At 39.5% G+C, this 26,901-nt stretch overlaps 2 protein-coding genes across 2 annotated transcripts in view; one reads left to right on the top strand and one right to left on the bottom strand.

Annotated features, from left to right (window-relative positions):
• Positions 1–8,395, top strand: part of NPTN (neuroplastin) — a 64,110-nt gene extending 55,715 nt beyond the window's left edge. The window contains exons 6-8 of the mRNA XM_065941980.1: positions 5,934–5,955; positions 6,778–6,852; positions 7,371–8,395. Coding sequence (XP_065798052.1) covers positions 5,934–5,955; positions 6,778–6,838 — 83 coding nt within the window. The 3' untranslated portion in view covers positions 6,839–6,852; positions 7,371–8,395. The remainder of the gene's footprint in view (positions 1–5,933; positions 5,956–6,777; positions 6,853–7,370) is intronic.
• A 73-nt stretch (positions 8,396–8,468) lies between these two features.
• The window catches only part of REC114 (REC114 meiotic recombination protein), a 115,301-nt gene continuing 96,868 nt past the window's right edge, over positions 8,469–26,901 (bottom strand). Inside the window, exons 3-6 of the mRNA XM_065941702.1 lie at positions 26,010–26,093; positions 18,761–18,952; positions 11,202–11,279; positions 8,469–8,633 (exon numbers count right to left, since the gene is read on the bottom strand). Of these exons, the coding sequence (XP_065797774.1) occupies positions 8,469–8,633; positions 11,202–11,279; positions 18,761–18,952; positions 26,010–26,093 (519 nt within the window). The remainder of the gene's footprint in view (positions 8,634–11,201; positions 11,280–18,760; positions 18,953–26,009; positions 26,094–26,901) is intronic.

Here is a 26,901-nt window from a genome sequence, read left to right as displayed (position 1 = left end):
GAAGAGTGTGCCCCTAGGCTCAGCGGGGGCCAGCTCTGGGTGACAGGGAGGATGTCAACTCCAGTCTGGCCGTTCTGGGCCCATGCTTGTGTACTGGAGTGCTGTGCCCTGCCCCAGAGAGCTGTCTGTGTTCTTGTGGCTGGCCAGCAGGATGCATTGCCTGCCATGTGTGTCAATGGAGAATGCTCATCTGGTGCTCCCTTAGAAGGAGTGCGGCCCTGAGGGCATGCCAGTGGCTTCAGATTCTCTGGAAGGATGTGTTTGAGGGCAGCAGCCACCTCCCCTTCTTCTCCTCTTTTCTCAGCAGCTCCTCAGTCTCTTTGCTTGCACTCGGTAGAGGGAGGATTGTAGTGAGGTTGGTGACAAGGTTTTTTGTTGAAACTGACAATGTATTTGGACGTCCATCCAAGGGTACGTTTAGCAGTGAACGAGATGGAGGAGCGGGATGGACTCAGCTGGAAGCAGATGGGCTCGTGCCAGTTCCTGGGCTTGTTCTGTGCGACTAAACGTTTCCTGGGATTTTTTACTTTCCTTCTCTTGGGTCCACAGAACTGCTATTCTATGCAGTAAAACTGCTTTCTTAGGCCTATCATGTATGAGTAATGCTTGTTTCTCAAAATTTCTCTTTCTTATTACAAATTAGGACTTCCAAAGCAGAGTACCTATGTTTAGATCTGAGAGTAAAGGGGAAGAGTTGCCTGCCAGTGTGTTTTCAGTGTTGGCTTACTAGGAGTGGTTTTCTCTCACTCCTGAAAAGAGCTTTTTCATTCCCTCTGAATGGTTTTGCTTTGTTAAATATCACCTTTCTTGGCTTCTGTTTTGGAAAGGTTGAGATGCAAAAAGTCAGTAGAAAAAGGTAAAAATGAGCTTCAAAACTTTATTTTTTAACTTTTAAGACAAGGCTGGCTGCTCCTCTGTTGGCAGAGTGACACACTGGCTTAGCCTGTCCCTGTCAGAGTTCTAGTGCTTTTTGCAGGAAGCCATTTCACTTACCAGGTTGCTGTCCCAGTATGTATGGAAGACCTCAGTGCTAACATGAGGAATGGTTAGCATTGATTCTGACAACTGCAAGCACCTGTCCAAGGTAGCAGCTATCTTTTTTTTAAGAGCTCTGTGGCTGTTGAACACAAATGGGGACGAGTTTCTAATAAGAGACATCTGTGGCCAGCAAAACTCATGAACAGCTTCCTAAGGGGAAAGTACTTCTTTTAAGATAAATTATTATGGAGAGTGAGTGAATCCTGTGTAAGAGGACTGCAGGGTAAGTGCAAAGTAAAACCGTCTTGCTCTAGTGTCTTAGAAAAATGCTGTAATGCAAGCAGCTTTTACTTTGTTGTTGTTGTTGTTGAACTGGTGTGAAAAATCTGGGATACTGGTATTATTGCAGAGTTTGCCTGCTCTCCATTCCCCTCCTGACAGCCAGCACGGTCCAGGCTCCATTCTCTGTCATCCCCTTGCCCTTGCTTGAGCATTTCCATCCCATAGTTTTCTCCTTTGTCTTCCTCCCTCTTTTTCTCAGACTCCTCCCTATTCCTGACCTCCCCTTTTTTCTTTTCTTCTGGAAGTAATTTTTTAAAAAAAGCTCCATGAGTTTTCCTTATGCTGTGTCTTTTTCTTTAGCCAGTTTCCCCTCAACTCCTGTGCCAATTCACAAGAGCAAACTCACCTCATGTGCTTTCCTCCCATCTGCCCTGCCTCAGATTTACATACAGATATATGCATACACTCCTTTTGGGAATGAATGAAGAGGTACATTATACCTGATACAGATTTGGAATTTTAGAGGTGATAAATTTTTTACCTATCAAATGACCGTTCATAGCTCTGTGTTGACTTATTTATACCATTGTGAAAATTGTTTCTTTTTTTTTTAAAGAGGCCTGACATGCTTTTTCTCTGCCAGTGGGTATACTATTATCAAAATACAGCAATAATGTATTTCTAACTCAACCTTTTTTATATGCAAAAAGTTTATATAAAAGTCATAGTATTCATATTTGGGCAGTTTGTGAGTTTTTGGTAACTCACCACTATATTAGAAAAGCACTAAGGGAATAATACAAAAGTATAAAAACACACAAATTTCAACTTACATAGCTCAGCCTGTGTTTCACTAGAAAAGCAAATACTGCTTTAGATTTCTCACGTAGAAAATAGTTAAGGTTTAGCTGCTTTCTAGGTAAAGAAAAAGGCCCATGACTTTTTGTTTACTAGAAAAAGTAGAGTATTTTTAGGACATTTTTTAAGTGAAACTTATATCTAAATCCCTTAGGTCCCTATTATGGTGTCTTTGAGGATTATCTGCTTGTCACCTTTTGCTGTCAATATTTTTAGTAACAGATGAATCATGGAGCCAAGTGGGGGCTTTGTTTTTTTTTTTCTCACCTCCTGACTACATTCTTTGAAAATGTTAAATGATATTTCTCTAAAAAGACTAGATACAACTAGCATCTCTCTAGTCTTCCATCCACCTTACTGCTGGACACATGTTTGGAGCACACCTTCTGTGTTGGTTCCCTGCTGACTGAACCCAGAGAGTGATTAGAGTATGCTTTCAGATCTCTCCCCAGTACCCTGAGGAGATGGGGAATGAGCCTGCTCAGTTGTTGGGGCCTTCCGTTCTATTGCACATTTTACTGACCTTGAATGAAAACAGAAGCTGATTTAAGAAAAGTGCTGGCATCAGAGAGTTTTCTACATTCACCATTAGGGAGATAACCTTTATAAGCAAGTATAGGCACTTTTCCTTTAAGTTACTGGTAGAAAAGATATTTGCAGTTTTGTGGGAACCATTTTTAGTGGCTGTGATGTATCCAAACTCTTTTTGACACTTCAGAATTAAGAGCTAGTCTAATGTGCCAAAATCAATTAGATGATCAAAACATTGGTAGCATATGAAGCTTTACAAAGGCCAGGAATGTTGAGAAAGAAATACGAATTTTAAAAATGATACGCGAAACACATGTGTTGTCTCTTAACCAGGGGTCATCTGAGCCAGTAACAAGCTACCTTATGAAGAAAATATAATAGAACTGAACAAGGAAGCAAATTGGAAGTAATTGTTAATCTTTCTTGGATTTTGTGCTACTCTGCCGAGATCTGGCAAAATTTAAGTGGTTTTAGAAACCATAAAAACTCATCCTCAGTGAGATGAGGCAGTGAAAAAGGAGCTTTGACCAATCAACTCATTTTGACATTAAAGCCATCTTTTTTGAGGTGGTGGTATATCAAGTAAGCTGCTATTTACTAGGCATGGCAGAGCACCCTTCCAGATTCTGGGTCAATGTAGGGGAAGGGGAGTGAGGGTTCTAGTGCATTCGATTGGGTAGACAACATTCAGCTGAATCAGCGTTTGCAACAGCCCCACCAGAAACTTCACTCAAAGATGGATTCCAGAAGCATCTTGTTTCCATTATTCCCCAGCCCTCCTCTTCTCATCTAGTCAGTGGCTGTGAGTAATACCCAGCTGGAGAGAATAGTCATTGTTTAAGTGGCTGTCTTTTGGCCTGAGGGTTTGGGGGTATGTTGATACTTGTCGGTTACTATGACTTCTTTTTTTTCCCCCCTCAATTGCATCAAACCCTTAAAACATGGTGGTAAGTGAGTGATATGCATGCTTTTGGAGTTTGTTTAATCTCCGCTTCAGTCTATACGATGCACAGTTCATAATGTTAACACTTTTCTTCAAGTTTACTTCATTCACTTTCACAACTAATTTGGATTTCAGTTTGCTGTTTAATCCTCATTTACTTTAATTTTTGTACCTTTTTTCTGTAGTTCTGTTCTTTCCCTCTCTCCTGATTTCCCTGTAAGGGGTCAAGTTGTTGTTTTGTTTGACCTGTAAAGAGAGTGGTGCTGCAGATAGTGGTTCAGGTTAGGGAAATGGGAGACCTGAGGCTCTTTGTTCCTTGTAAATGTGAAAGTGAATTTGGGGAGAGAGATGAAGGGGCTGTGAGATGTAGACACTGTTGTGTACAGCAGCTGCTCCCACTTGCAGGCATGGCAGCGACACCAGAGCCACTCTTGCTAAAACCCCTTCATGCAGCCCTTTGCACGTTAATCGGCTTGTTGGGCTTCGAAATGACGTTATTAGTCAGGCACCAGGGTGTACATACATCCGCATTACTGAAGAAAGAAAAGCTCATGGTGTGAAGTGCTTGGGTTGGTGCTGATAGTGTCATGCTTTGAAAAGATGAGCTTGGCGATCGCGATTCCCTCTCCCCTGCTTTTTTTTCTCTTAAAATTGGGAGTAGATTGGTGATATTCTTGAATCAGCTGTCTTGCTTTAGAATTTTGTATTTTCGGGTACACAGCCAGAGCACTAAAAATACTCTTAAGTTTGCTCCTGTCAGCCCCTGCAGTGCTGAGTTCCTAGCATGTAGCTGGGTTGGCTTGCTGAGCATGTTAGGTTGTTGCGGTGAGGGAGGATGTAGGCCAGGCGCGTGTGTCTCAGTGCCTGGTACATCTCTGTATCATTCCACTGTATGACAGCACCCAGGTGTCTTGGGTGTCTGAGTCTTAGTTCGTTCTCTGTACTGTTCAGTAGTGTACTATTTTCAGTAGTAGAATCCTGTGGACACTGGTGTGTGGCTAGCCTATTGTTTTGGCTGATAAGTCATTGGTTTGTGGTTAGTTTTGTTTCCGTTTTTGTTTTGTTTTTGTTTTTGTTTTGAAATCTTTTTTGCTCCAGTCACTGTGTGTGCTGGCGGTGGCTTTGCCTCTCCGTTGCCTCGAAGGAACAGGTGGAGCAATGTCTCCCTCTGACAGACATTACTCCTGACGTGTGCTCCTGCAGATGCCTACACTGAGACTGTAATCTCCATAACTGCTTCATGTGCACCAAGCCCCCTTGTGGAATCCTGCTGAGAGGTTTTCTAGAAGCCTTCAGTTCTGAATCATTTAGTCTACCTGACTTTTGTAAAATAAAAAGAAACTAAGAGCACTTAACTTGTTCCCCCACCTTTATGGGCCTTTAAAAAATTCTTGTGTGTCTGTGTATATATGTATACACGCACACACACATATATACACACATACATATAACCCTGATTAAAGGGGACCAAGTTGCCCTTAGTTGAAACAGGAAAGAAAAACTTTGTAAATCAGAATCAGAAAATACCAATTTAAGAAGGCACCTAAACTCAGATAATGTAAGTGTTTGATTAAAAAAAAAAAGAGATAACTCACGGCTCATCTGGGTTCAGGTTCTGGTTTTGGCCAGGGCACAAGAATGAGCCTGTTTTTCTGTCTGAAGTCTTTTCTAGAGGGATGTCAGCACTACTCAGCTTTCTCTGGTCTGTCACAGAACATCCTCTGGTCTGCATACACTTGCTGCTGGCACAGCCCAGCCTGACTGGCCCACTATTAGGTTGAACTATTGTGGCTTCCTCTATCTTATTCTCCAGACTACAGACTCTCGTAAAGATTACAGAACAGCAGGAACAGTGTCCTGTGGGGAAGAGAGGATGTGTGGCTAAACGTATGGCACATACACATCCATCTTACATTGCAGGATTGAGTCAAAACTATGCATGCGTTCACCACAAGAAAACAAACAGCAGGATTTTACAACTGAAATGTTGGTCTGTCTTCTCATCTATTTAAGAGTGAACCACTGGAACTTGGGGACAAGATGAGTATAATAATATTGCAGCCTATCTGTCCGCTACAGTTGCAGTTTTTCATGACAAGCATTCAAAGTGTTAACTAAAACCATTGAAACGACATACCTGCCATTAAAAACCTGAATCTAGAAATAACAACTCCATGAGTGTTTTGCACCTCCAGATGGAATGGCCTTGAATAAATGCTATGAATAGCCATGTTTGCCACTTGCCATTTGCTGTTCTATTAACCCTGATGCAGAGTCTCACAGTTTTCTCCCTTCTTCTCCTGTCCCTCAATGGATTATTAAAACCTGAATACCTGTGTAGACGATGAACCAGCTGGGCCAATGTAAGTACTTTGTTGGACTTTGGTTCAGTAGTTTCTGGTTGGGTTATTTTGTATTTGCGGTTTAATTAAAGGGCATAGCTAAGATTGTAGGGGAAGACAGTGAATGGAAAGCAGTGTTGCAGTGTAGACTTCTTAGCTGGACGTGGAGCTGACTGATAGCCCTTTGATTCCCAGGACAGGCGGTACAGTTTTGTCCTTAGTAGCAATATAAAGTGGAATACCATGCAAAAAAAAAAGTTAAAATTCTGCACACCCCATATGTTTAAATTGATACTGTGGGGGAAATGACCAGTGTATCTGAGGCTTCAGGTTTTGTTCATTTCAAGCTAGACTATAGCATGGATAAACTGCCTGGCTCCATTAAATTGTGGGTATTCAAGAGAGACAAAACTACAAATTTCGAATCAGTCGAAGATTTGCACTCTTTCCTAGAGCTGGGGACTAAGAAGTCAGAGGCAGAAGTGTGCTCAAATTAGTTCAGTGCCAGAGAGCACAGCCCTGCCTGAATATAATTAAGAAGAGACGAGACAGTGGTGTTGAGTAGAGAAAAAACTACTAACTCACTTTTGTCGTAATTATAGTTTATAAATCAAAGCCCATGTTACCTGGGTATTATCTGCCTTGGGAGTCAAAAGGATCGATTAAGGTTGTAGGCGCTTTACACAGGGTGTATTAATTGTGTATTAATATCATGCAGTAAAATTTCTTACTATACCGGGGATGGCAGTAAGTGAAAGAGTCCCTGTATTTCCATGTGTTATACTTTGAAAAGTTGCTACTGACCTTGAGCTTAACTCTTGTAATGCAATTTTTCCTCCAAAGGAAAACCAACTCTACCAACAATCACAAAGATAAAAACTTGCGCCAGAGAAACACAAATTAAATACTACTTATAATGTAAGTATGGACTTCTTTAGAAGTTTTAAGTTATATTCAAATGAATGTGCCTCTTTTGACTTTTTCACAGTCTTCAATAGCTGATGTTACGTTGCAAGATCTTTCAGTTGATTTCAGAGCTTCCAATACTGATGGAACAAGTTGTCTGTCCAGTGAAGCAGCTGGAAAGGAGCATTTTCAGCTGAGTTGTAAAATATAGATGCTTTTCAGAGTGTGTATGATGTTTCAAAGCATCACCTTACCCCTTTACTTCTTTAAAAAGAGGTAAAAGTTAAATTATCACCTTCTTAGGTGAATTATTCCTGAGGCCAGTTGGTCCCACTTTGCTTCTGGGAGCAAGGCAAGAATGGTGGCCAGGCACAGCTGGGCCAGAGTGCCTACTGCTTAGGCACATGGAGATCAGAATTTCACACCACATCCCTGAGCATGCTGTTTGAACCAAAGCTTTATGTGGTGCTTGGTGTACTATTAAGTAACAGTGCATGTTCCCTTTTAATTTCTGAATACTTTCTTCACAGATCTTTAGGTTCCTGAAACTGGTGGCAACATGACCTGCTAAATTTTCTGCTTGGACCTCTTTGGTTCTTTCCCCTTTCAAGTGAGCAGCACCATGATGACTGTCTAAAGCATGCCTTATTTAGCCTCTCCTGTAAGGGTGATCTAGCCAGGTACATTTTAAACAATGCTTCAGTGTAGAAGGTGTAAACTATTTTGGGCTTGATGTGCTGTGAATGTTGCTTTTATTTTTTATTTTTTGTTAAAATATTTAAATAGAAGTGAAAAGGTGATCTCTGAGGGTCCGATCATGCATGCGCCATTTTTTACTTAATGCAGCTGTTAAATTGGCAAAGCTCTAAAATGCACTGCTGCCATCTAGTGATACATTTTTGTAAAGTACAGCAAAACATACAGATATATACAGTATATAAATATATATATATATTTATATTTTTTGGGGTGGGAGAAATCCAAAATAAATGCTTGTTTCATTTTTAAGCTGCTGATACTCATTCCTTATTGTATGTTGTCAGATGAGGAAATTGTTCAGTTCTGGTACATAAAGATGAGTAATATAAACTGAAATCTATAATTTTAAGGGCTTAACCTATGACTTTGATGAGAAGCTGGAACAAGTCACTGAATGGATATAATGAATTACAGTATATATGTATGATTGCTTTTAAAGTGATTATTTTTTCTTTGGTTAAATCATGTAAATTCCTAAATTCTTTTGCACTGATGTGTTAAAACCTAATTGTACATTCAGTTAAGGCAAACTTTTATAATTTACCTTTTGTTTTCAATGATCTTGAAATGTTATAGCATGGTATTCTATGCAACTAGTTATTCTTTGAGGTTGACACTGTATTTTTTCATTGATTCGAGTGTAGATTTTCACGCCCAGCAGGGTTCCCACGCGGTGCGTAATTGGTAGATGCATGTACTTGTGTTTTGTGTAATTGCTGAAGTGCAATGATGTAAAAAAAAAAAGTGGACTCACCTGTTTTTAAAAATAAAACTGATAAAAGGTGTTGGAATAATACTCTTTATTCTCTATAATATTAGGAGGAAGCATTTTTCCCCATTGCTCCCAATTTCTGTATGTACACAGACTGTTAATCACTCAGCCCTGTCAGCTTTTTTAGTTCCTTTTCCACTTCTTCCACAAATGCCGGGAAGTTCTGATCCATGAGGCACAAGCGTAGGAAGGGGCCTAACCCTTGTGCATTCCATGCAGATTGTTCATAGACAAGTGGCAGCTCCTCTGATGCCATGAGAGACTGTGGGGATTCCAAAAGAGTAGTTTATTAGAGAGTAGAGGGGAAAGCAACAGCCTGAAGACTGGACACAGGGAAACTGCCTTAAGGTAAGATTCGGGAAGTGTTCCTTTACATAATGTTTCTAAATATACATGCAGAGTGAGATAAACTGGTATCCTTAGTATTTCAAGTATACTAAAAGTGATTTGCAAAGATACTGACTGCTTTAATGAAGAGTACAGTGCTGATTAAGTTTGTGGATTGAGAAGTCTATCAATGAATGAACTCCACTTAGTTCATCCTTCCCACCTAATAGGTGGAAGAATGGATGTGAGCTGTTCATCATATGGAAATTGGGTTCTGAATGTAATAAAGGTTACAAACTGACTATCCCAAGGACACAGCTCGCTGTGTCTTTCTCTGGTTCTGTTCATGAGGCTTGACAAGTAGAGGCATGTGTCCATTGCTAAATGAAGGCAGAAAATTTCCATCACCCCCCAAAATTCCCTCATTGCTATCTGCTCTTATTGTCAAACCCTCAACTCTTAGCAACTGTGATCTGTCCTCCATACTGTATGTAGTTTTGCCTTTTCTGGAATGTCATACAAATGATGTCTCATAATACTGCACGTTTTTCACATGCTTATTTGTCATCTCTCTGTCGTCTTTGGTAACCTGTAGTATTTTAAAGTCAGTTGACTAAGCTGCCAATATTTAAACATGAGGAGAGTTTAAAAAAAAAGTCTGTGACTGTGCTTGGCAATTTGGATGATTACGCAAAAGATGCACCGACCCAAGCAACGAAGATGGCTTCAGCTCTGTGTGTGGTCCACCTACCTCTGAGCCTTGACTTAGCCTTCTTATTCACTCCTCATGTTAATTCTGCTAGATAGGTAGGTTTTCTACCCTTTCCATGGATTGCATGGTTTGGTGTATATGTATACAGTTGACATTTTTCAAGGAACTATCTATAATAGAAACTGACTTTTCTAAATTCAAACCAGCTTTTCAGACTATCTAAAGGTAGAAAGAAGAAAATAAAAGTCAAATGAAGCCCTCCCTGTTCTCCAGTGAGAGCCACTATTAACATGGTAGTATTATCTCCTTCCAAATTTATTTCGTGTGTGTGTCTGTACTACAAAAGTCAAATCATGTGTGCTGTTTTGTAGCCTTTAAAAAACAATGTACTATGAATATCTTCCAATGTCAACAGATTAAGACAGATGTCACTTTTTATTGACTACATTTTATCCCACTTATGGTTATGGCACTTTTTAACCACTCAGTATCCCATTAGTGAATAATTGTTCCTATTTTGTTACTATTAAAATTACTGAAAAACATCTTTGTATGTATATTTGTGTAGATGAAATGGTATTATAGGTAATAAGATATTAAATTTTATCTACATTGCTAAATGGCTTTCAAAGAATTTTACCAATTTATATTCAAAGAATGACTTGTCTAGAAGGTTATAGCAAACAAGTAACATATCTGAGCTAGGCTGATGCTTTTTCTTTATACGTGGCTCTTCTATATGCTGCAAATAAACTGGACCGAGGTTCATCTTTTATAGTAACTGATACTTCCTGAATAAGGATATCGCACCCTACTCTGCTCATGTTTTTCTGTGGCTTAGTCACTCTGATTCAGTTAACCTATAATCCTGGTGCAGATACAAGGCTACAAACTGGGAGTTATGAAGTCGGCCCTGCTGCTCGAAAAGAAGGTTTCTAAATTTTGTCATAGTTCTGACTTACTAAAAGAAATAGACATGAATTCTTATTTAATTTTCAGGTTTTAAAATCTGTGACTGCCCATTTATTTTGCGTGAGTGGTGTGCCAGGTGGAGAAACACCCATATCTTCTTTCTTACACCACTGTTAGCACAGGTTAATAGATAAAGGAAAAAGGAAACTTAGGAAAATTGGATATTGATGAATTCCATGCAGAATTTTAGGGAAAGCATAAACTGTTGGCTGAGAACCTGCTGTCAAGCACAGCAGGGAATACATTGAGGAGATGACCAGCCTCAGGAACCCTGAGCCTGAATGAACAGTTCTGCAAGAGTGTTTGGTAACAGCAAAATTCAAGTGGAGGGGCCACGTCCAAAAGCAGTTCTGTGGTAACAGAGCGGAGTCTTCCCGGGGCTCCATACATCCTTAACCTGAGATCCTCACACTGAAGATCTGCCCCTACAGAAACCATGGTTGATCTGATTTCAAATTCATATTGATATTTGTCTTAGAAGAGTTTGCAAATCTCATTTCCAAAGTTAAACTGAAATTCTTACCTTTATTCCTCTTTTAGGATGGTGGTGAATAAATTGTTTATCTCACGGATTTAAAGGCTAACATTATAGACCACTTTCTGTCTTTTATTTCCTCAGGAAGATAGTTCTTCAGTATGTGCCATCATGTCTAACCTCACAACAAGGATAGGTGGAAGTGGCCTGTCTCTGTCTTTACCATCTTCTACAGTAACACTTTAAGTTACTGTTCTAGAACAGAGGATTGAACAGAGGGATACAAAGTTCTTCGGGATCACTGTTTTCCTGACATGGAAACTGAATATGGAAATAGGCCCTACCTGAGCTAACCAGGCCACTGAGGTCCTTCCTCCTGGACTGCTTGTGTCAGCCGGCACCCTCTGCTGCTGCTCTGAGTTCTGCAGTGAGACAGCATGCAATTAGACTGACTGAACATAATCATAAATACCCTAGGCCATTAAAGAAGCGGAACACATGCATTAAAATGTTAAAGAAAATCAGTAAAGGTACTAAAGTCTTTGTTGGTGTAGTCTGTCCTGGTTTAAGCTTGGCTGTTACCTGATTTACCACAGCAGAGACACAGAGAGGAAATCTGAGGCACCGCCCTGTGCCTGCTGTCCGTATGTCTCACAGGCTGGTAGTGCCTTTTCCTGCCTGACACCGTGGCATACTTCTGTCTTAAGAGGCCCAACCCAGGACCATGTGCTGGTACTGGAGGGCAGTGGACATTGTCCAGCTTCTGATAATTTATAGAAGGTGACAAACCATGATTATTACTCGGGTAATATACATGTTCCTTGTAGAAAAGCAAAATGGGGGCGGGGGGAACACTATAGTTGCAAGATAACCATATGTTGTAACTTTTAAAAACTCATTTTAGACATTTTGAGGTTATGAATAAGTTCTTCTGTTAGTAAAACTCCTAGATATATTCATTCAACAATGTTTGTGTATACTGTGCACTAGACATTGGGAAGAAAAAAGGAAGAGAGCCACAGGAAACAAGGCAGAGGTCTGGCCTGCAAGAACCCACAACCCAGTAAGAAACTAACAAGTAAAACAGCTTGAATGAAACTGAGGAAGTGCTGGCATGGAGGGGAGTGTAAGACTTCAGGCTTGTAGTGGAGGGCAGTACAGGAAGGGTGTGTGTGCTAATAAGCATGAGGGGTAGGAATGCTCCAGAGCCTGAGCTACTTCTTACCGGAGGGGCTGTTCTTAAGCAGAACTGGGGATGTTTTCTAGGCATGTTTTCTAGGCAAACAGAATGAACAAGGTGTAGGAGGAAGCCTGGAGGCATTAGAGGCTGCTTCTACCGAAAAACAAAAACTTCTCCAAGAGCCCCACCACCCTTCCTTCCTCGCCACATGCCTGCAAGCTTAGTTGTGTTCTGGATAGCAGTGGCACTTAGAGTACTAATCATCTCCAAACACTTGTGAGCTGGTGGTATCACACAGGGAGAACCCAAGGCCCTGCCTGGAAGGTGTGTATCAGTATGTTCTGACTGCCAAACTAAATGTCCTGCTAATTTCAGTGGGTGTTGGCAGAAATGTGTATCTGAAGCATCAAAAATGGAGTGGTGGGACAGAGGAAGAAAAGAACAAAGGAAAGAAAACTAGGAATACTAAATAAAAGTGAGCTAAAATGTCTGGAATCCTTAGGCAAACCCCATTTTTCCTCATCCAGAAAAGTCAGACTCCACTGCTTAGTGTTTCTTCCAGCTCTGAGGTTTTCCTAGGAGACATCAGTTCAGCTCAGACCATGTTCTTCAAACAACTAGGAAAGACTAACCAAAACTCATATGCCACATACACTGATCTACAGCCAAGTGTGATGGAAGCAGCGGAAGTCAGTGGACAGTCCTCCATCTAAGTGCACGCAGAGGGCAGGTTCTGCGCATACAGTGACAAGCCCTTGGCTGCCACTTCCTGGACTCCTAGTGCTAGTGGAGGAAGAGTTCATCTAGGAACTGCCGTAGGCTGGGTTGCCTCAGAAGCCCTCAGGTTGAGAAACACCTGGTTAGGCCACAATTAGCAAAATTACAAGGCAGAGGAAAAGTAAAAATATAAGCCAGGAAGTGACTCAAGAACCTGAAAAAAAAAAAAAAAAAAAAACGGAATTACCTCTAATTTGCAAAAAAAAAAAAAAAAAAAAAAAAAAAAAACACTATTTTAGACAAAAGTAATACAGGGACTGGGAAAAAGATACCTGAATGAGGAGAGCTGCAAGATAACTAAAGCCTGGCCAGAGCTTGCACCTCTGGAGCTGGATTGTGAAAAAGGGAGCACAATACCAAATTTGAACAGCAGAAGCTAAGGGCAGGCCTTAGGAGTTTTTGTCTCCTGCTCTGCAGCCTCAGACACTCCATCTCACTATGGCCCTACTGACTGGTGCGTGCTGACTCTTGATAATAAATGACTGGTATGCTTATTTGTTCACCTGCAAAGCAAGGCAGATCTGAAAAGGTAACAGCACTGGCAGTAATAACGAATCATCTTATTTAGATATATGCCAGGTATTGTCCTAGGTGCTTTATAGACAGAATTGCAGTCTCACCACGTGGTAAGTGACTTGCTTGAGAACACATAGCTACTAACAGGCAAGGATTCCAACCTAGATCCATGTGGATTCCAAAGTCTATAGTCTTTTGCACAACACTGTACATCTCATCTACCCAGAACACCAAACTACAGATCCAAGAAGGCCTTGAATACAGAATCAAGAAAAGACATGAACATTTTCTAGCCACTTTGGGGATATTTCTACCTAGGTATTTGGGATGAGCTTAAATAGAGGGCCAGGGCCTTCATCTGCCACTGTAGTTAAAAGACCCACAGCCTCTTTAAGGTACTGTCTCAGTTTTTCTTTTTTTAGATAATTGTGTTTAGGTTCTACCCTGATGTGTGTATGTCTTTACTATATGTGTGTCCTCTATACCATTACCGTTATGAGGCATTCCAGACCTAGTTCCCAAATGCTGGGACCTTATTTGGTTCCTGTTGCACCCCATGCATGCACTGGGTACTATAATCTCAATCTAATAGCTGGTCAGTAACACCTACAAAGAAAGGCAATCTATTTAAGGGGTAAAGGATTGTAAGCATCAAAGTATCTTATAATAAGCTGTATCATTCCATTTTTAGAGAGGGGATTCTTAATAAAACAGAAGCTGATGAGGCAAAATGTTTTAAATTAGATCCAAGATTTGTAAGAAAACCAGCTTTAGTGTTAAGACATGTTCGCAAAAAGTCATGCAGAAACAAATGAATGGGAAGAATTCTAAAACATTAAAATATGATATGGCAAACTAAATGTAATCAAAGGGAAACCATACAGTACTTGTTTAAAGAAAAACATTTTATGATAAATAATATAAAATCTGTTCGCCCCAGATACACTATAAAAAGAAAGTTGGTGATAAAACAGTAAAAATGAATTGTCTTGGCCCAGTTAGTTTAAGGGGAATTTACAGGATGAAGTAATGGAAAGCCAGGTTTGGAAAGTCATTGCTCAAAATAAATAAAAAACCCAGCCTGAAACTGGAATTTCATCCTAAGAGCAGAGGTAACCTATGCTAGCAGCATGTGGGGCTATGCCGACGAAATGCTTGAAGATGTACCTGCAGGAGAAATTCTAGAATTGATTCTCAAAAGTTTTATCACAAGACTCCTTTACATTCCTACAAACTACTGAGGCCCTCAGACAGCTTTTGAATTACATCTATCTGATATTTATATGTTAGGAATTAAAACAAATTTTAACTATTCATTTAAAATTATAAATCCATTATATGTTAGTATTAAAAACATTTTAATGAAAATAACTTTACTAACACAAAAATACAATGATTTTTGCAATTCTCTTAATATCTAGCTGGACTCTCATATTTACTTCTGCACTCAATCTGACAACATATTGTTTTGGTTGAAGTACATAAAATCTGGCTTCATACAGATATATAGATGGAAAAAGTTATTTTTTAAAAATGTTTTTCAGGTAATTATGGATACTCTGATCTGACATCAAAATTCAACAAGTGATAGTTTCTTAAAGGCTAGTTTCAACACAATCTTAAATCATAGCAATGAACTTTTTAAATTATTATATTAAAATCCTTTGGTCTGAGGAATCTCTGGACTGTTCCATAGCAGCTGTGCCAGTTTACATTCCCATCAAGAGTGTACCAAGGGTTCCCTTTTCTCCATACCTTGACTTTTTGACAACAGCCATTCTGATAGGTGTAAGGATACCTCATTGTGGTTTTGATTTGCATTTCCCTGATACGTGACACTAAGCATCTTTTCATGTGTCTGTTAGCTATCTGTATGTCTTTAGAAAAATGTCTATTTAGGCCCTCCGCCCATTTTATAATTTTTTTTATGTTGATTTGTATGAGTTCTTTTCAGTATATTGAATAGTAACCCTTTATCAGATATACCATTTGCAAATATCTTCTCCTGTTCAGTAGGCAGCCTTTTTATTTTGTTAATAGATTCCCTTGTTGTGCAACAGTGATCACAAAAAACAGTGATTTTTTTTTTTTTAGTTTTGCTTGTATTTCCCTTGCTTGAGGAGATCCATAAAAATATTGCCAAGACCGATGTCAAAAAGTGTACTGCCTATGTTTTCTTCTAGGAGTTTTATGGTTTCAGGTCTTACATTTAAGTGTTTAATCCCTTTTGATTTTATTTTTGTATGATTTTATATGGTATGAGGAAGTCCACTTTTCCCAACACCATTTATTGAAGAGAAATTTTAAAAAACCCCACAGGACTAGCATATGATACAGTAATCCCACTTCTGGGTATTTTTCCAAAGAAAACAAAAACATTCAAAAAGATATTTGCACCCCTATGTTCACTGCAGCAATATTCACAGTAGCCAGGATACGGGAGCAAATTAACCCTAAGTGTTTGTTGATAGATGACTGGATAAAGAAAATATGATATTATTCAGCCATAAAAAAGATCTTGTCACTTGTGACAAAATGGATGGACTTAGAAGGTATTATGCTAAATGAGAAATATCAATAACCTCAGATGTGCAGATGACACCACCCTTATGGCAGAGAGTGAAGAGGAACTAAAAAAGCCTCTTGGTGAAAGTGAAAGAGGAGAGTGAAAAAGTTGACTTAAAGCTCAACATTCAAAAAACTAAGATCATGGCATCTGGTCCCATCACTTCATGGGAAATAGATGGGAAAACAGTGGAAATAGTGTCAGACTTTATTTTTGGGGGCTGCAAAATCACTGCGGATGATGACTGCAGCCATGAAATTAAAATACGCTTACTCCTTGGAAGGAAAGTTATGACCAACCTAGATTAGCATATTAAAAAGCAGAGACATTACTTTGCCAACAAAGGTCCATCTGGTTAAGGCTATGGTTTTTCCAGTGGTCATGTACGGATGTGAGACTTGGACTGTGAAGAAAGCTGAGCGCCGAAAAATTGATGCTTTTGAACTGTGGTGTTGGAGAAGACTCTTGAGAGTCCCTTGGACTGCAAGGAGATCCAACCAATCCATCCTGAAGGACATCAGTCCTGGGTGTTCATTGGAAGGACTGACGCTGAAGCTGAAACTCCAATACTTTGGCCACCTCATGTGAAGAGTTGACTCATTGGAAAAGACCCTGATGATTGGGGGCAGGAGAGAAGGGGATGACAGAGGATGAGATGGCTGGATGGCATCACCGACTCATTGGGCATGAGTTTGAGTAAACTCCAGGAGTTGGTGATGGACAGGAAGGCCTGGCGTGCTGCAATTCATGGGGTCACAAGGAGTCGGACACGACTGAGCAACTTAACTGACTGAACTGAATGCTAAATGAAGTAAATCAGAGAAAGACAAGTACTGTATGATTTCACTTATATGTGGAAATTAAAAGGCATGAATAAACAACTAGACTCATAGATACAGAGAATAAACAGATGGTTGCTAGAGGAGAGGGGAATGGGACAATAAAATAGAGAAATAGGTGAGGGAAGTTAACAGGTACAAAAACAAACAATCCATTGATCTAGTTCATACTTCAGATCTTTCATCCATGCATGGTTTTGTAGCACCATGTATTTGCTATCTGAAAAACACTGGTTCACTGGATTGTACAGATCTTCCACATGTTGAAACATTTTGTGATGTAGTTATTTTAAAAATCATGTTCATTACCAGTACCATCAAGAAAGTCTTCTGGGTTAGGAAACTGTGAAGCTCAAGTGGCAGATACAAGTTTTCCAAGATTCTAATTTTCACTTGGAAAGGTTATTTCATCATTGTCAAATACTATAAATTGTCTTCTTGAAGTAACAGGATTACTACATTCACTTGAGAAAATGGCCACCAGCCACCCAAATCTGAATAACTGTAGTTCGTCTGTTGTTAAGTGGTAATGGTGTTCCATGAAGAGAGGCTGGTTCAGCACCCAGTGCTGCCATGCAGGTGGTTTCCCAGGAGAAAGCCGTCGTGCTTCAGAACGCAGACGGTTTTGTTAGTTGGTTCTTACTGCAGTGACAGTGAAGAAAGAACACGACTACTGGAACGGCTAGATGCCCCCGCCTTGATCTATGCTACAGTGACAGGAGCTTTGCTCACAATGCTTTTGTCCCATTAAATAACAAGTATCAATACAGGAAAGGGACAAATAATCTGTTGATATTATTGCAGAAATAATATGGACTTTCTGGACTCCTGAAAAGGTCTCAGAGAAGGGTCCATGGATCATACTCTGAGAACCACTGTACTATTGTTAACACCCATGACACACCTGAAACTCCCAGCTAATCTAATTTCTAGCCTTATAGGTAACTATAGTGAGAATCAACCTTGAATTAAAAAAATAACTCAATGTTTTCTTTGGAATAATGTCTATTCAAGTCCTCTGCCCATTTTTTAATCAGATTGTTTTATATGATACTGAGTTATATCAGTTCTTGTTATTTTGGGTATTAACCCTTTACTGGATGTATCATTTGCAAATACCTCCTCCCACTCAATAGGTTGTCTTTTTGTTTTGTTGATCATTTTCTTTACTATGCAAAGCTTTTCAGTTGGATTTAGTCCATTTGTTTGTTTTTTGCTTTTGTTGCCCTTGCCTGAGGCACATGAAAAGATGCTCAACATCACTCATCATCAGAGAACTGCAAATCAAACCACAAGATGATACCTCACAACTGTCAGAATGGCTATCAAAAAGACAAGAAGTAAAGTGTTGGTGAGGATGTGGAGAAAAGGGAACGCTTATGCACTACTGGTGGGAATGTAAATTGGTAGCTACTATGGAAAACAGTACGGTGGTTTCTCTAAAAATTAAAAACAGAATTATCATATGATCTAGTAATTCCACTTCTGGGTATTTATCCAAAGAAAACAAAAACTAGTTCAAAAAGATATTTTCCCCCCTATGATTACTGAAGAATTGTTTACAGTGGCCATAGATGAGGTATGTGTGTGTATGTGTATACACACACACACTGGAATAGATACAAAAATTGTGTGTGTGTGTGTGTGTACACACACACACTGGAATAGATACAAAAATGGTGTGTGTGTGTGTGTGTGTGTGTGTGTGTGTGTGTGTGTGTGTGTGTGTGTGTGTGTGTGTGTGTGTGTGTGTGTGTGTGTGTGTGTGTGTGTGTAGGGTGGGTTCGGTCCCTGGATATGCGGTGGAGCAACTAAGCAAAGAGGCTGTGCTCTGCAACTGGAATAGATACAAAAATGGTGTGTGTGTGTGTGTGTACACTATGATTATATATATGTCAATAAAAGTAAGTCACTCAACATTAGATATCTTTTAGCTACAAATGTGGACGTGGCAAATTCCACTGTGATTTTGGCCCCCACAGCATTACCTTCTCAGGTTTCTCATCCACCTACTTGCCTACTTACGCCATACTGTGGTGGGATGCTTTGCACACAGCCCTTCCCCTGGCCAGGACTTGGCCTGAACTCCTGGCTGATTCCGTCGGGCACCTGGACGGTGATGTACTGGGCTAGGTTCTGCACGCAGCTGTAGCAGTGTTCCAGTGCCTGCTCTCTGGAGCCTCCACTGAACTGTACCCGGAACATACGACTCTTGTTCTGTATGACAAATCAAAAGTTATCCTCAGCAACCCTCATCATATCACTTTACTTCTACTGTGGGGTCTTCCCTTTGTTTGAAGGGGAAGGGGTGTCAATAAGGGAGCAGTTACCCTAGATTGTCAATGTGTGCATAGAAAAGCCAGTAATTAGTTTTCTTTTCCCTTTTGGGAGCTGTGCCTCATAATATATTCACTTCCTTCAGGGGACTGACATCAGCAAAAATGGAAAAGCCCATCATAAAGATTAGGGAGGTCACTATACTGACTGCAGTAAAAGATCCATGTTTCATCTTACTTTGGAACAAAGATTTCATACCGTCTAATTGCTTAGGTAGAGTATCAGTGAAGCTAACAGTCCTGGCTGAACAAAATTTTCCAAACCTGAGTATATAACAGAGCTAGCCAGATAGACACCACGTTAAACAAGCCAGTGAATCTGAAAAACAAAATGGGGGGTCTGGGGACAGGCAAATGCTGACAGCCAATGTATCTCATTAATTTGCAGTGCCCTTTTATCCTTAAAGAGGCCAGACTTACTTACAAATCACAGACAAATCAATCACGTGCTGCCTTTAATTAGCTGTATGATTTATATCCCCTGGCAAACCAGCAAATGTGGGAGAGATGCAATTAAAATTTTTAAGTGGCAACTACATCAAATTTATTTTACTGTAAGTTTAAAAATAGAACTAAATTGTAACAATAACAATAGGCCTATTATTTTAACAGAATTAGTTTCCTTTTTTGTAGTCCAATATCTTCTCTAGTTTTAGAAGACTCAGTTTACCCAAAAGCCACCCCAAATAGGTGATATGTATTGTGTACCTTTATTATTATTATTATTATTTTTGTATTGTGTACCTTTATTCAATTTCTCCTGTAAAGAAATTCAGATGCTAACATAGTAACAGTATTTTGTACTTTTTAAATACACAAATCACGTTGCTAACTGGAAAATGTTTATACAGTGGAAGTGAGAAATAGATTTAAGGGACCAGATCTGATAGACAGAGTGCCTGATGAACTATGGACGGAGGTTCATGACATTGTACAGGAGACAGGGATCAAGACCATCCCCAAGGAAAAGAAATGCAAAAAGGCAAAATGGTTGTCTGAGGAGGCCTTACAAATAGCTGTGAAAAGAAGAGAAGTGAAAAGCAAAGGAGAAAAGGAAAGTTATAGCCATCTGAATGCAGAGTTCCAAAGAACAGCAAGGAGAGATAAGAAAGCCTTCCTCAGTGATCAATGCAAAGAAATAGAGGAAAACAATAGAATGGGAAAGACTAGAGACCTCTTCAAGAAAATTAGAGATACCAAGGGAACATTCCATGCAAAAGTGGGTTAGATAAAGGACAGAAATGGTATGGACCTAACAGAAGCAGAAGAGGTGGCAAGAATACACAGAAGAACTGTACAAAAAAGATCTTCATGACCCAGATAATCACAATGGTGTGATCACTCACCTAGAGCCAGACATCCTGGAATGTGAAGTCAAGCGGGGCTTAGGAAGCATTATTACGAATAAAGCTAATGGAAGTGACAGAATTCCAGCTGAGCTATTTCCAATACTAAAAGATGATGCTGTGAAAGTGTTGCATTCAATATGCTAGCAAATTTGGAAAACTGAGCAATGGCCACAGGACTGGAAAAGGTCAATTTTCATTTCAATCATAAGAAGGACCGTGCCAAAGAATGTTCAAACTACTGCACAATTGTGCTCATTTCCCATGCTAGCAAGGTAATGCTCAAAATTCTTCAAGTCAGGCTTCGGCAGTACGTGAACCAAGAACTCCCAGATGTACAAGCTGGATTTAGAAAAGGCAGAGGAACCGGAGATCAAATTGCCAACATCCACTGAGTCATAGAAAAAGCAAGCTAATTCCAGAAAAACATCTACTTCTGCTTCATTGACTACACTAAAGCCTTTGACTGTGGGAATCAAAACAAACTGTGGAAAATTCTGAAAGAATTGGGAATACCAGAGTACGTTACCTACCTCCTGAGAAACCTGTACACAGGTCAAGAGGCAACAGTTAGAACCAGACATGGAACAGCTGGTTCAAAATTGGGAAAGGAGTATGCCAGGGCTGTGTATTGTCACCCTGCTTATTTAATTTATATGCAGAGTACATCATGTGAAATGCTGGGCTGGATGAATCACAAGCTGGAATCAAGACTGCCAGGAGAAATATCAATAATCTCAGATATGCAGATGACACCATCTTAATGGCAGAAAGCAAAGAGGAACTGAAGAGCCACTTGATGAAGATGAAAGAGGAGAGCAAAAAAGCTGGCTTGAAACTCAACATTCAAAAAATGAGGATCATGGCATCCAATGCCATCACTTCATAGCAAACAGGTGCAGAAAAAATGGAAACAGTGATAAGACTTTATTTTCTTGGGTTCCAAAATAACTGCAGATGGTGACTGCAGCCATGAAATTAAAAGACACTTTTTCCTCGGAAGAAAAGCTATGACAGAACTAGACAGTGTATTAAAAAGTAGAGACATCAGACATCACTTTGCCGACACAGGCCTACATAGTTGAAACTATGATTTTTCCAGCAGTCATGTACAGATGTGAGAGTTGGACCATAAAGAATGCTGAGCACCAAAAAATTGATGCTTTCAAACTGCAGTACTGGAGAAGACTCTTGAGAGTCCCTTGGACAGCAAGGAGATCAAACCGTCAATCCTAGAGGAAATCAACCCTGAATATTCATTTGAAGGGCTGATGCTGAAGCCGAATCTCAATACTCTGGCCACCTGATGAAAAGAGCCAACTCACTGGAAAAGACCCTGATGCTGGGAAAGATTGAGGGCATGAGGAAAAGGGTGCGACAGAGGATGAGACAGTTGGATGGCTCGATGGACATGAGTTTGGGGAAACTCCAGGAGATAGTGAAGGAGAGGGAAGCCTGACATGCTGCAGTCCGTGGGGTCGCAAAGAGTCGGACACAACTTAGTGATGACGAACAATGACAAAAGTGGTGACTTATATGTTAAAGTGTTCCCACCCTCCTTCAAAATACTTAATTTCAAGTTCTTACAACTAATAGAAAACTCCTTGAAGAAACGAACGTTAAGGATAAGTGCCAGTCTCTTTATACTTATCTTTATGTACACACAAGAAAATGAGGTTTCACCTTCAGGGAAGTGTTGGGTCCATTAAATACTGACTCACAAGTGTGAATGGCATCTCCATGCAGAGATCTTAAGCTGCAGGTTCTGTAGCTAATGTTACAGGGTATCTGCAACGCGAAGACATGGGCCCAGTCAGCACCACGCGGGAAGACAGCCGAGGAGATGTGAGAATCTCCCCACCACTAGCAGTGAATTCCTCTAAGCAGAAATTGGGGGTGGGGGAGTATGGACAAAGGACTTCGACACTGCTTTGAAACCAAGAGGTGATACTCAAGGCTGAGGCCAGAGAAAACCATGAAAATATTCTTCAGTGAGTTACGGGAGGTGAGTCAAGACAGTGGGTTTAGGATTATTCCTTTGAATCAGTTTTTTCACATAGGGAATTACATGTTGACTGTTAGCCAATCAGCCAAGATCATTTTGATTACAATTACTGAAAAAAAAGAGAAGCCCATATTACAAGTAGGCACATCTTTTACAATCTACTTATTTCAGCCAAAGAGAAAAGAAACATAATCTTTATAAAATAAGCCCCTTGAATTTAAGTTATGTTAAATTTCTGTTAAAGGAACAAACATTTTATTTCTAAATACTTTTATTTATCAATTTACAGAAAAAAATGTTTGTTTTGCAATACTTGTCTAACTACAAGTTATCCAAGTCAAGAAGCAAAAATGTTGTGTACCCTTTGCCAAGTAAGGCAAAAATAACAATCTGTTGGCTCAGTATTAATATATCGAAGGATTAAAAAAAGTAAAACAAATAATGATCTTGATAGGAGTTAAAATTTAATATGTAATCCTGATAAAAGTTTTAGTAAATAAACTATAGTTGAAAGAGTATCTCCCTAACATGGTAAAGAATATCCAATCAACAACCAGAAACATTCTTAATGTCTACACACTTGTTCCCATTCAAATCAGCAAGATGTCAAGGATGACTGTATAACTGTCAAATTACAGTGTTCTGGAAGGTCTAGATAATCCAGTCAGGTGAGAAAAGTAGTAAGTATAAACTATGGGAAGAAAATTATCATTGTTTGCAGATTATAAAATTGCTTTCCTAGAAATTAAATTATCAGAGCTAACAATAGTTTAGTAAGGAGGCTAAATTTTAAATACTTCAGAAAAAATCTAGTAATAGGCAGCTATCTTTGGATAAAGAATACCATTCCAATAACAACAGGCAAAAGGATCCTAAACTTGAATATTTAAAAATCTACATATAAAGTATATGGTATATACACAAATAATCACCTTTAAAATTATATAACTACACAAAATACAAGCATTTAACATGCAATCTCTATACACAGAGAGTCTAAAGATTGTGAAGAGGGAAATTAGGCAAAAGCAATAGACGGTGATTCACAGAAGAAATACAGATGGCTGGCTAACAAATACACAAAAAAACATTCATTCTCACTAGTTACCAAAGAAATGCAAATTAAAGGAAGATGCTCATTTTTGCTTATCAAATTAGAAATTAGTTTTTAAATTACATCACCCTGTTGGAGAGGATGTGGACAAATAGGCATTTTTACAGATCGTTGGTGCTGTAGAAACAGGAACAACCTATCTGGAGGGCACATTTACGAAATAAACATTCATACTTCTAGTACTTTTATCTCAAGAACTCTGTAAATAAATCCTAATGAAAATCAAAACATTTTTACAATAGTGAAAAATCAGGAATTTGTTAACCAATTCACGGTGCATCGAAACAACAAAAATACTAGGTAGTCACAGAAAATCATGTTTCAAAGACTAAGAAATGCCTTGGTATATATAATGTTCCAGATATAATGTTAAGTGAGGAAGGCAGGATACAGAGCCCTCTGTATACCACAATCCCCAAATTATAAATTATCTATATGGCAGACACTGTTCACTGCATGAGGCAATCCATACCAGAGGCTGGAAAAGCCAAAACAGTCACTGGCTAATCTTGGCAGATCGGGATGACCACATTACACCGTTTTGGTCCCTGAGACAGGAGACATCTTTCGGGGACTGTGGGAGGTAGAGAGCCTTACAGGGAAGTTTATGCTTTCCTTACAAAAGGAATAAGTGAAGCTGGTTTCCCATGAATGGAAATATGACAGGGCTGCAGGAGCCATTTTGAAACTAAAGGAGAGGCCAACGGACCTGCAAAGGCACTGACTCTGGCACAGTGGAGCTGCGGAGCCAACTGCCAGCAGCCGCCTGCTTCTGGCTTGTCCACTTGGTGAGAACAGTAACCCTTTATTTTGCGGGGGGCCATTACACTGGATTTTCAGTCACATGCATCTGAACATTGTCCTGACTGATACAATATACATGCCTAGTAAAAACTTTAAAATGTTAATAATGATTACTTTTGAGCAGTCAAATTATTTCCCCTTTACAGTTATTTTTTTAAAAATTTAATAACAATCAGAAAAAAAAATTAAAACTCAAATATCAGACACATGGCACAGTATAACTTTTTAGAAGACACATACACTCATTCAATGTGACACCATCGATAGGAGTCAGGAGACCAATGGGTGGTCCAGTTTTCTGATAGCTATCTGGCTACTGGCTTATGTTGAATTCAGTCCCCTCACATGTAAAATGAAAACAGGGGCTCCTGAATGTTTTGAGTACATGCTCCAGACCCCTTTGGCAGTCAGATGAAGCCAGAGGATCCCTTCTCAGAACAATGGTTTTAATCACATAAAATATATGAGTTCAAAGGAAACCAATTATACTGAAGAAGTGAAGTGAAGTCGCTCAGTTCTGTCCGACTCTTTGCAACCCCATGGACTGTAGCCTATCAGGCTCCTCAGTCCATGGAATTTTTCAGGCAAGAGTACTGGAGTAGGTTGCCATTCCCTGCTCCAGGGGATCTTCCTGACCCAGGGATCGAACCCAGGTCTCCAGCATTGTAGGCAGATGCTTTACCGTCTGAGCCACCAGGGAAGCCCAATTATACTGGAGTATACTTAAATAATTTATCACACTATTAACACTAATTTATACTCTAGTAAGTATATGCTTCCTTATTAAGGTACTCAATAAAAAGATCCAGCAGCAGGACTAACCACCACCATAACATTGGGGTATGATGAGCGTAAATGACATTGAAGATATCTGAAACAGCTAAAAAGTGATATGAAGACATTTGATTTCTACTGGTGCAAATGTGGTCTGATGCCAACAGACACTGTTGAACAAAATTATAAATTTCAGTGACCTTTAGGTCAGTGAAAATCCATGCAGTTCATGGACCCTCTGAATTCTCTGGGGATCCTCTGGAGTAGCTGGTGCTCTGAAGACCTCTTTCAACTCTTAGTCTATGAGCCCGATAAAAATTAGGATCTTTTACCTGAACTTCAGTATTATCTAGTCAGTGAATGTTAACAGATTGGTTTTTACAGTTATTTCTGAAAGAAAATAATACAGGTGATTAGTTTTCGTGTTGCTTTCATGAGGATCATTCTTTATGTTTAATACAGCCAAGTAAGCAAATAAAAAGGAATTTTATTATTTAGTATTAAAGAGAGAAAAATGAAAAGACATTCAGTGGAGCATTTGAAAGCACACCCCTTTCAAAATCTAAATAGCAAGACAAACAATGATGTAACTCCACCTTCTCCCAATTTGTGCTGGGAGATGGAGACTGGTCGCAGAGCTCTGTCAGACAGGTATTAACAGATCAGTCAAAGCCCTGGTTCTTCAGCAGCATCCCCTTAGTAACTATGCTTCTGCCTCTCAACAGTCCTTGTTTCATGTTTTGGTCAGAATGCAAACCTTTCTTAAACAAATGTGTTCCTCCCAGTACCATTTCACCTGCAAAGAGAAGCTCCTGCAACCCACTCCCATACACACTTAGCAGATAAGAACTGTATGAACAGTTGCTTAAAAACAGTTGGCCACACAGAATCTTACCTTTATTGTTGTTCCAAACAACAGACAATCCATGCGTCTTACAATCTTCAACCAGTTCTTGCTACCAATGAGTGAAAACCCCTCCTGAAACAAAATAATTAAGCAAAATTAGCAACAGAAGCAAAAGAGACAGGAAGAATAGCTGTGATGCCACTCCTTCCTATTAGAAAGTTGTCTATTTAGTTATTCTAGAACTTAAGCACAATAGAAATGACTCAATATCACCAACTGCCAAGGACGACACTTCCAAGGAGTCCCAGTATCTCAGTTCTCTTCCTGAGTCATGATCAACATTAATAGTCTCAGCCTGTATTCCTTTTCTTAACTTTTTCATATAGAACATCAACAAACTATTTTAAAGATAGCAAATGCCTATAGTCATATTTGCTATAAGATACAATGTTACACCTCTAGGATTTGGCAAAATACAAGTTTATAATTCCTGGAAACCAAAGGTTTCCATTATACTAATTGAGTTATCTGCCACATCCCAACTATATAGTGAGATTTCTCTACATGAGAATCTTATTTTCGATTCCTATGAATGGAAGAATGAAAGCAATTTGGTTTTGGATGCTGAATGTCTAGTTCTTTATTTCAATCTGAAAAAACAAAAAAGGCAAAGAGAGCAGTAGAGGGAGGGCACATAAATCTCAAGGGAGGGACAACTGCTGGATCCCAAAGGTGTAAAGATAAACTTTTCTGTAAATAGAGGGGACTGCCTAATGATTATGGCCGCTCATGAGAGGTGCTTGCCATTTAGTACTAACTCCCTCAGGGAGCTGATAAGCTGACAGTATACAGAATCATGCAACTGCATTTGCCTTACAATGTTAGTCTACCACAGCCAGTGGGGGCGCTGGAGGGACATGAGACGTCTCCAGCTCTTTAT

The sequence above is a fragment of the Muntiacus reevesi genome, chromosome 7 (genome assembly GCF_963930625.1).
Source record: "Muntiacus reevesi chromosome 7, mMunRee1.1, whole genome shotgun sequence".
Lineage (NCBI taxonomy): Eukaryota > Metazoa > Chordata > Mammalia > Artiodactyla > Cervidae > Muntiacus > Muntiacus reevesi.
The sequence above is the reverse complement of the archived record's forward strand: the minus strand, read 5'-3'. Positions and strand labels throughout refer to the sequence as shown.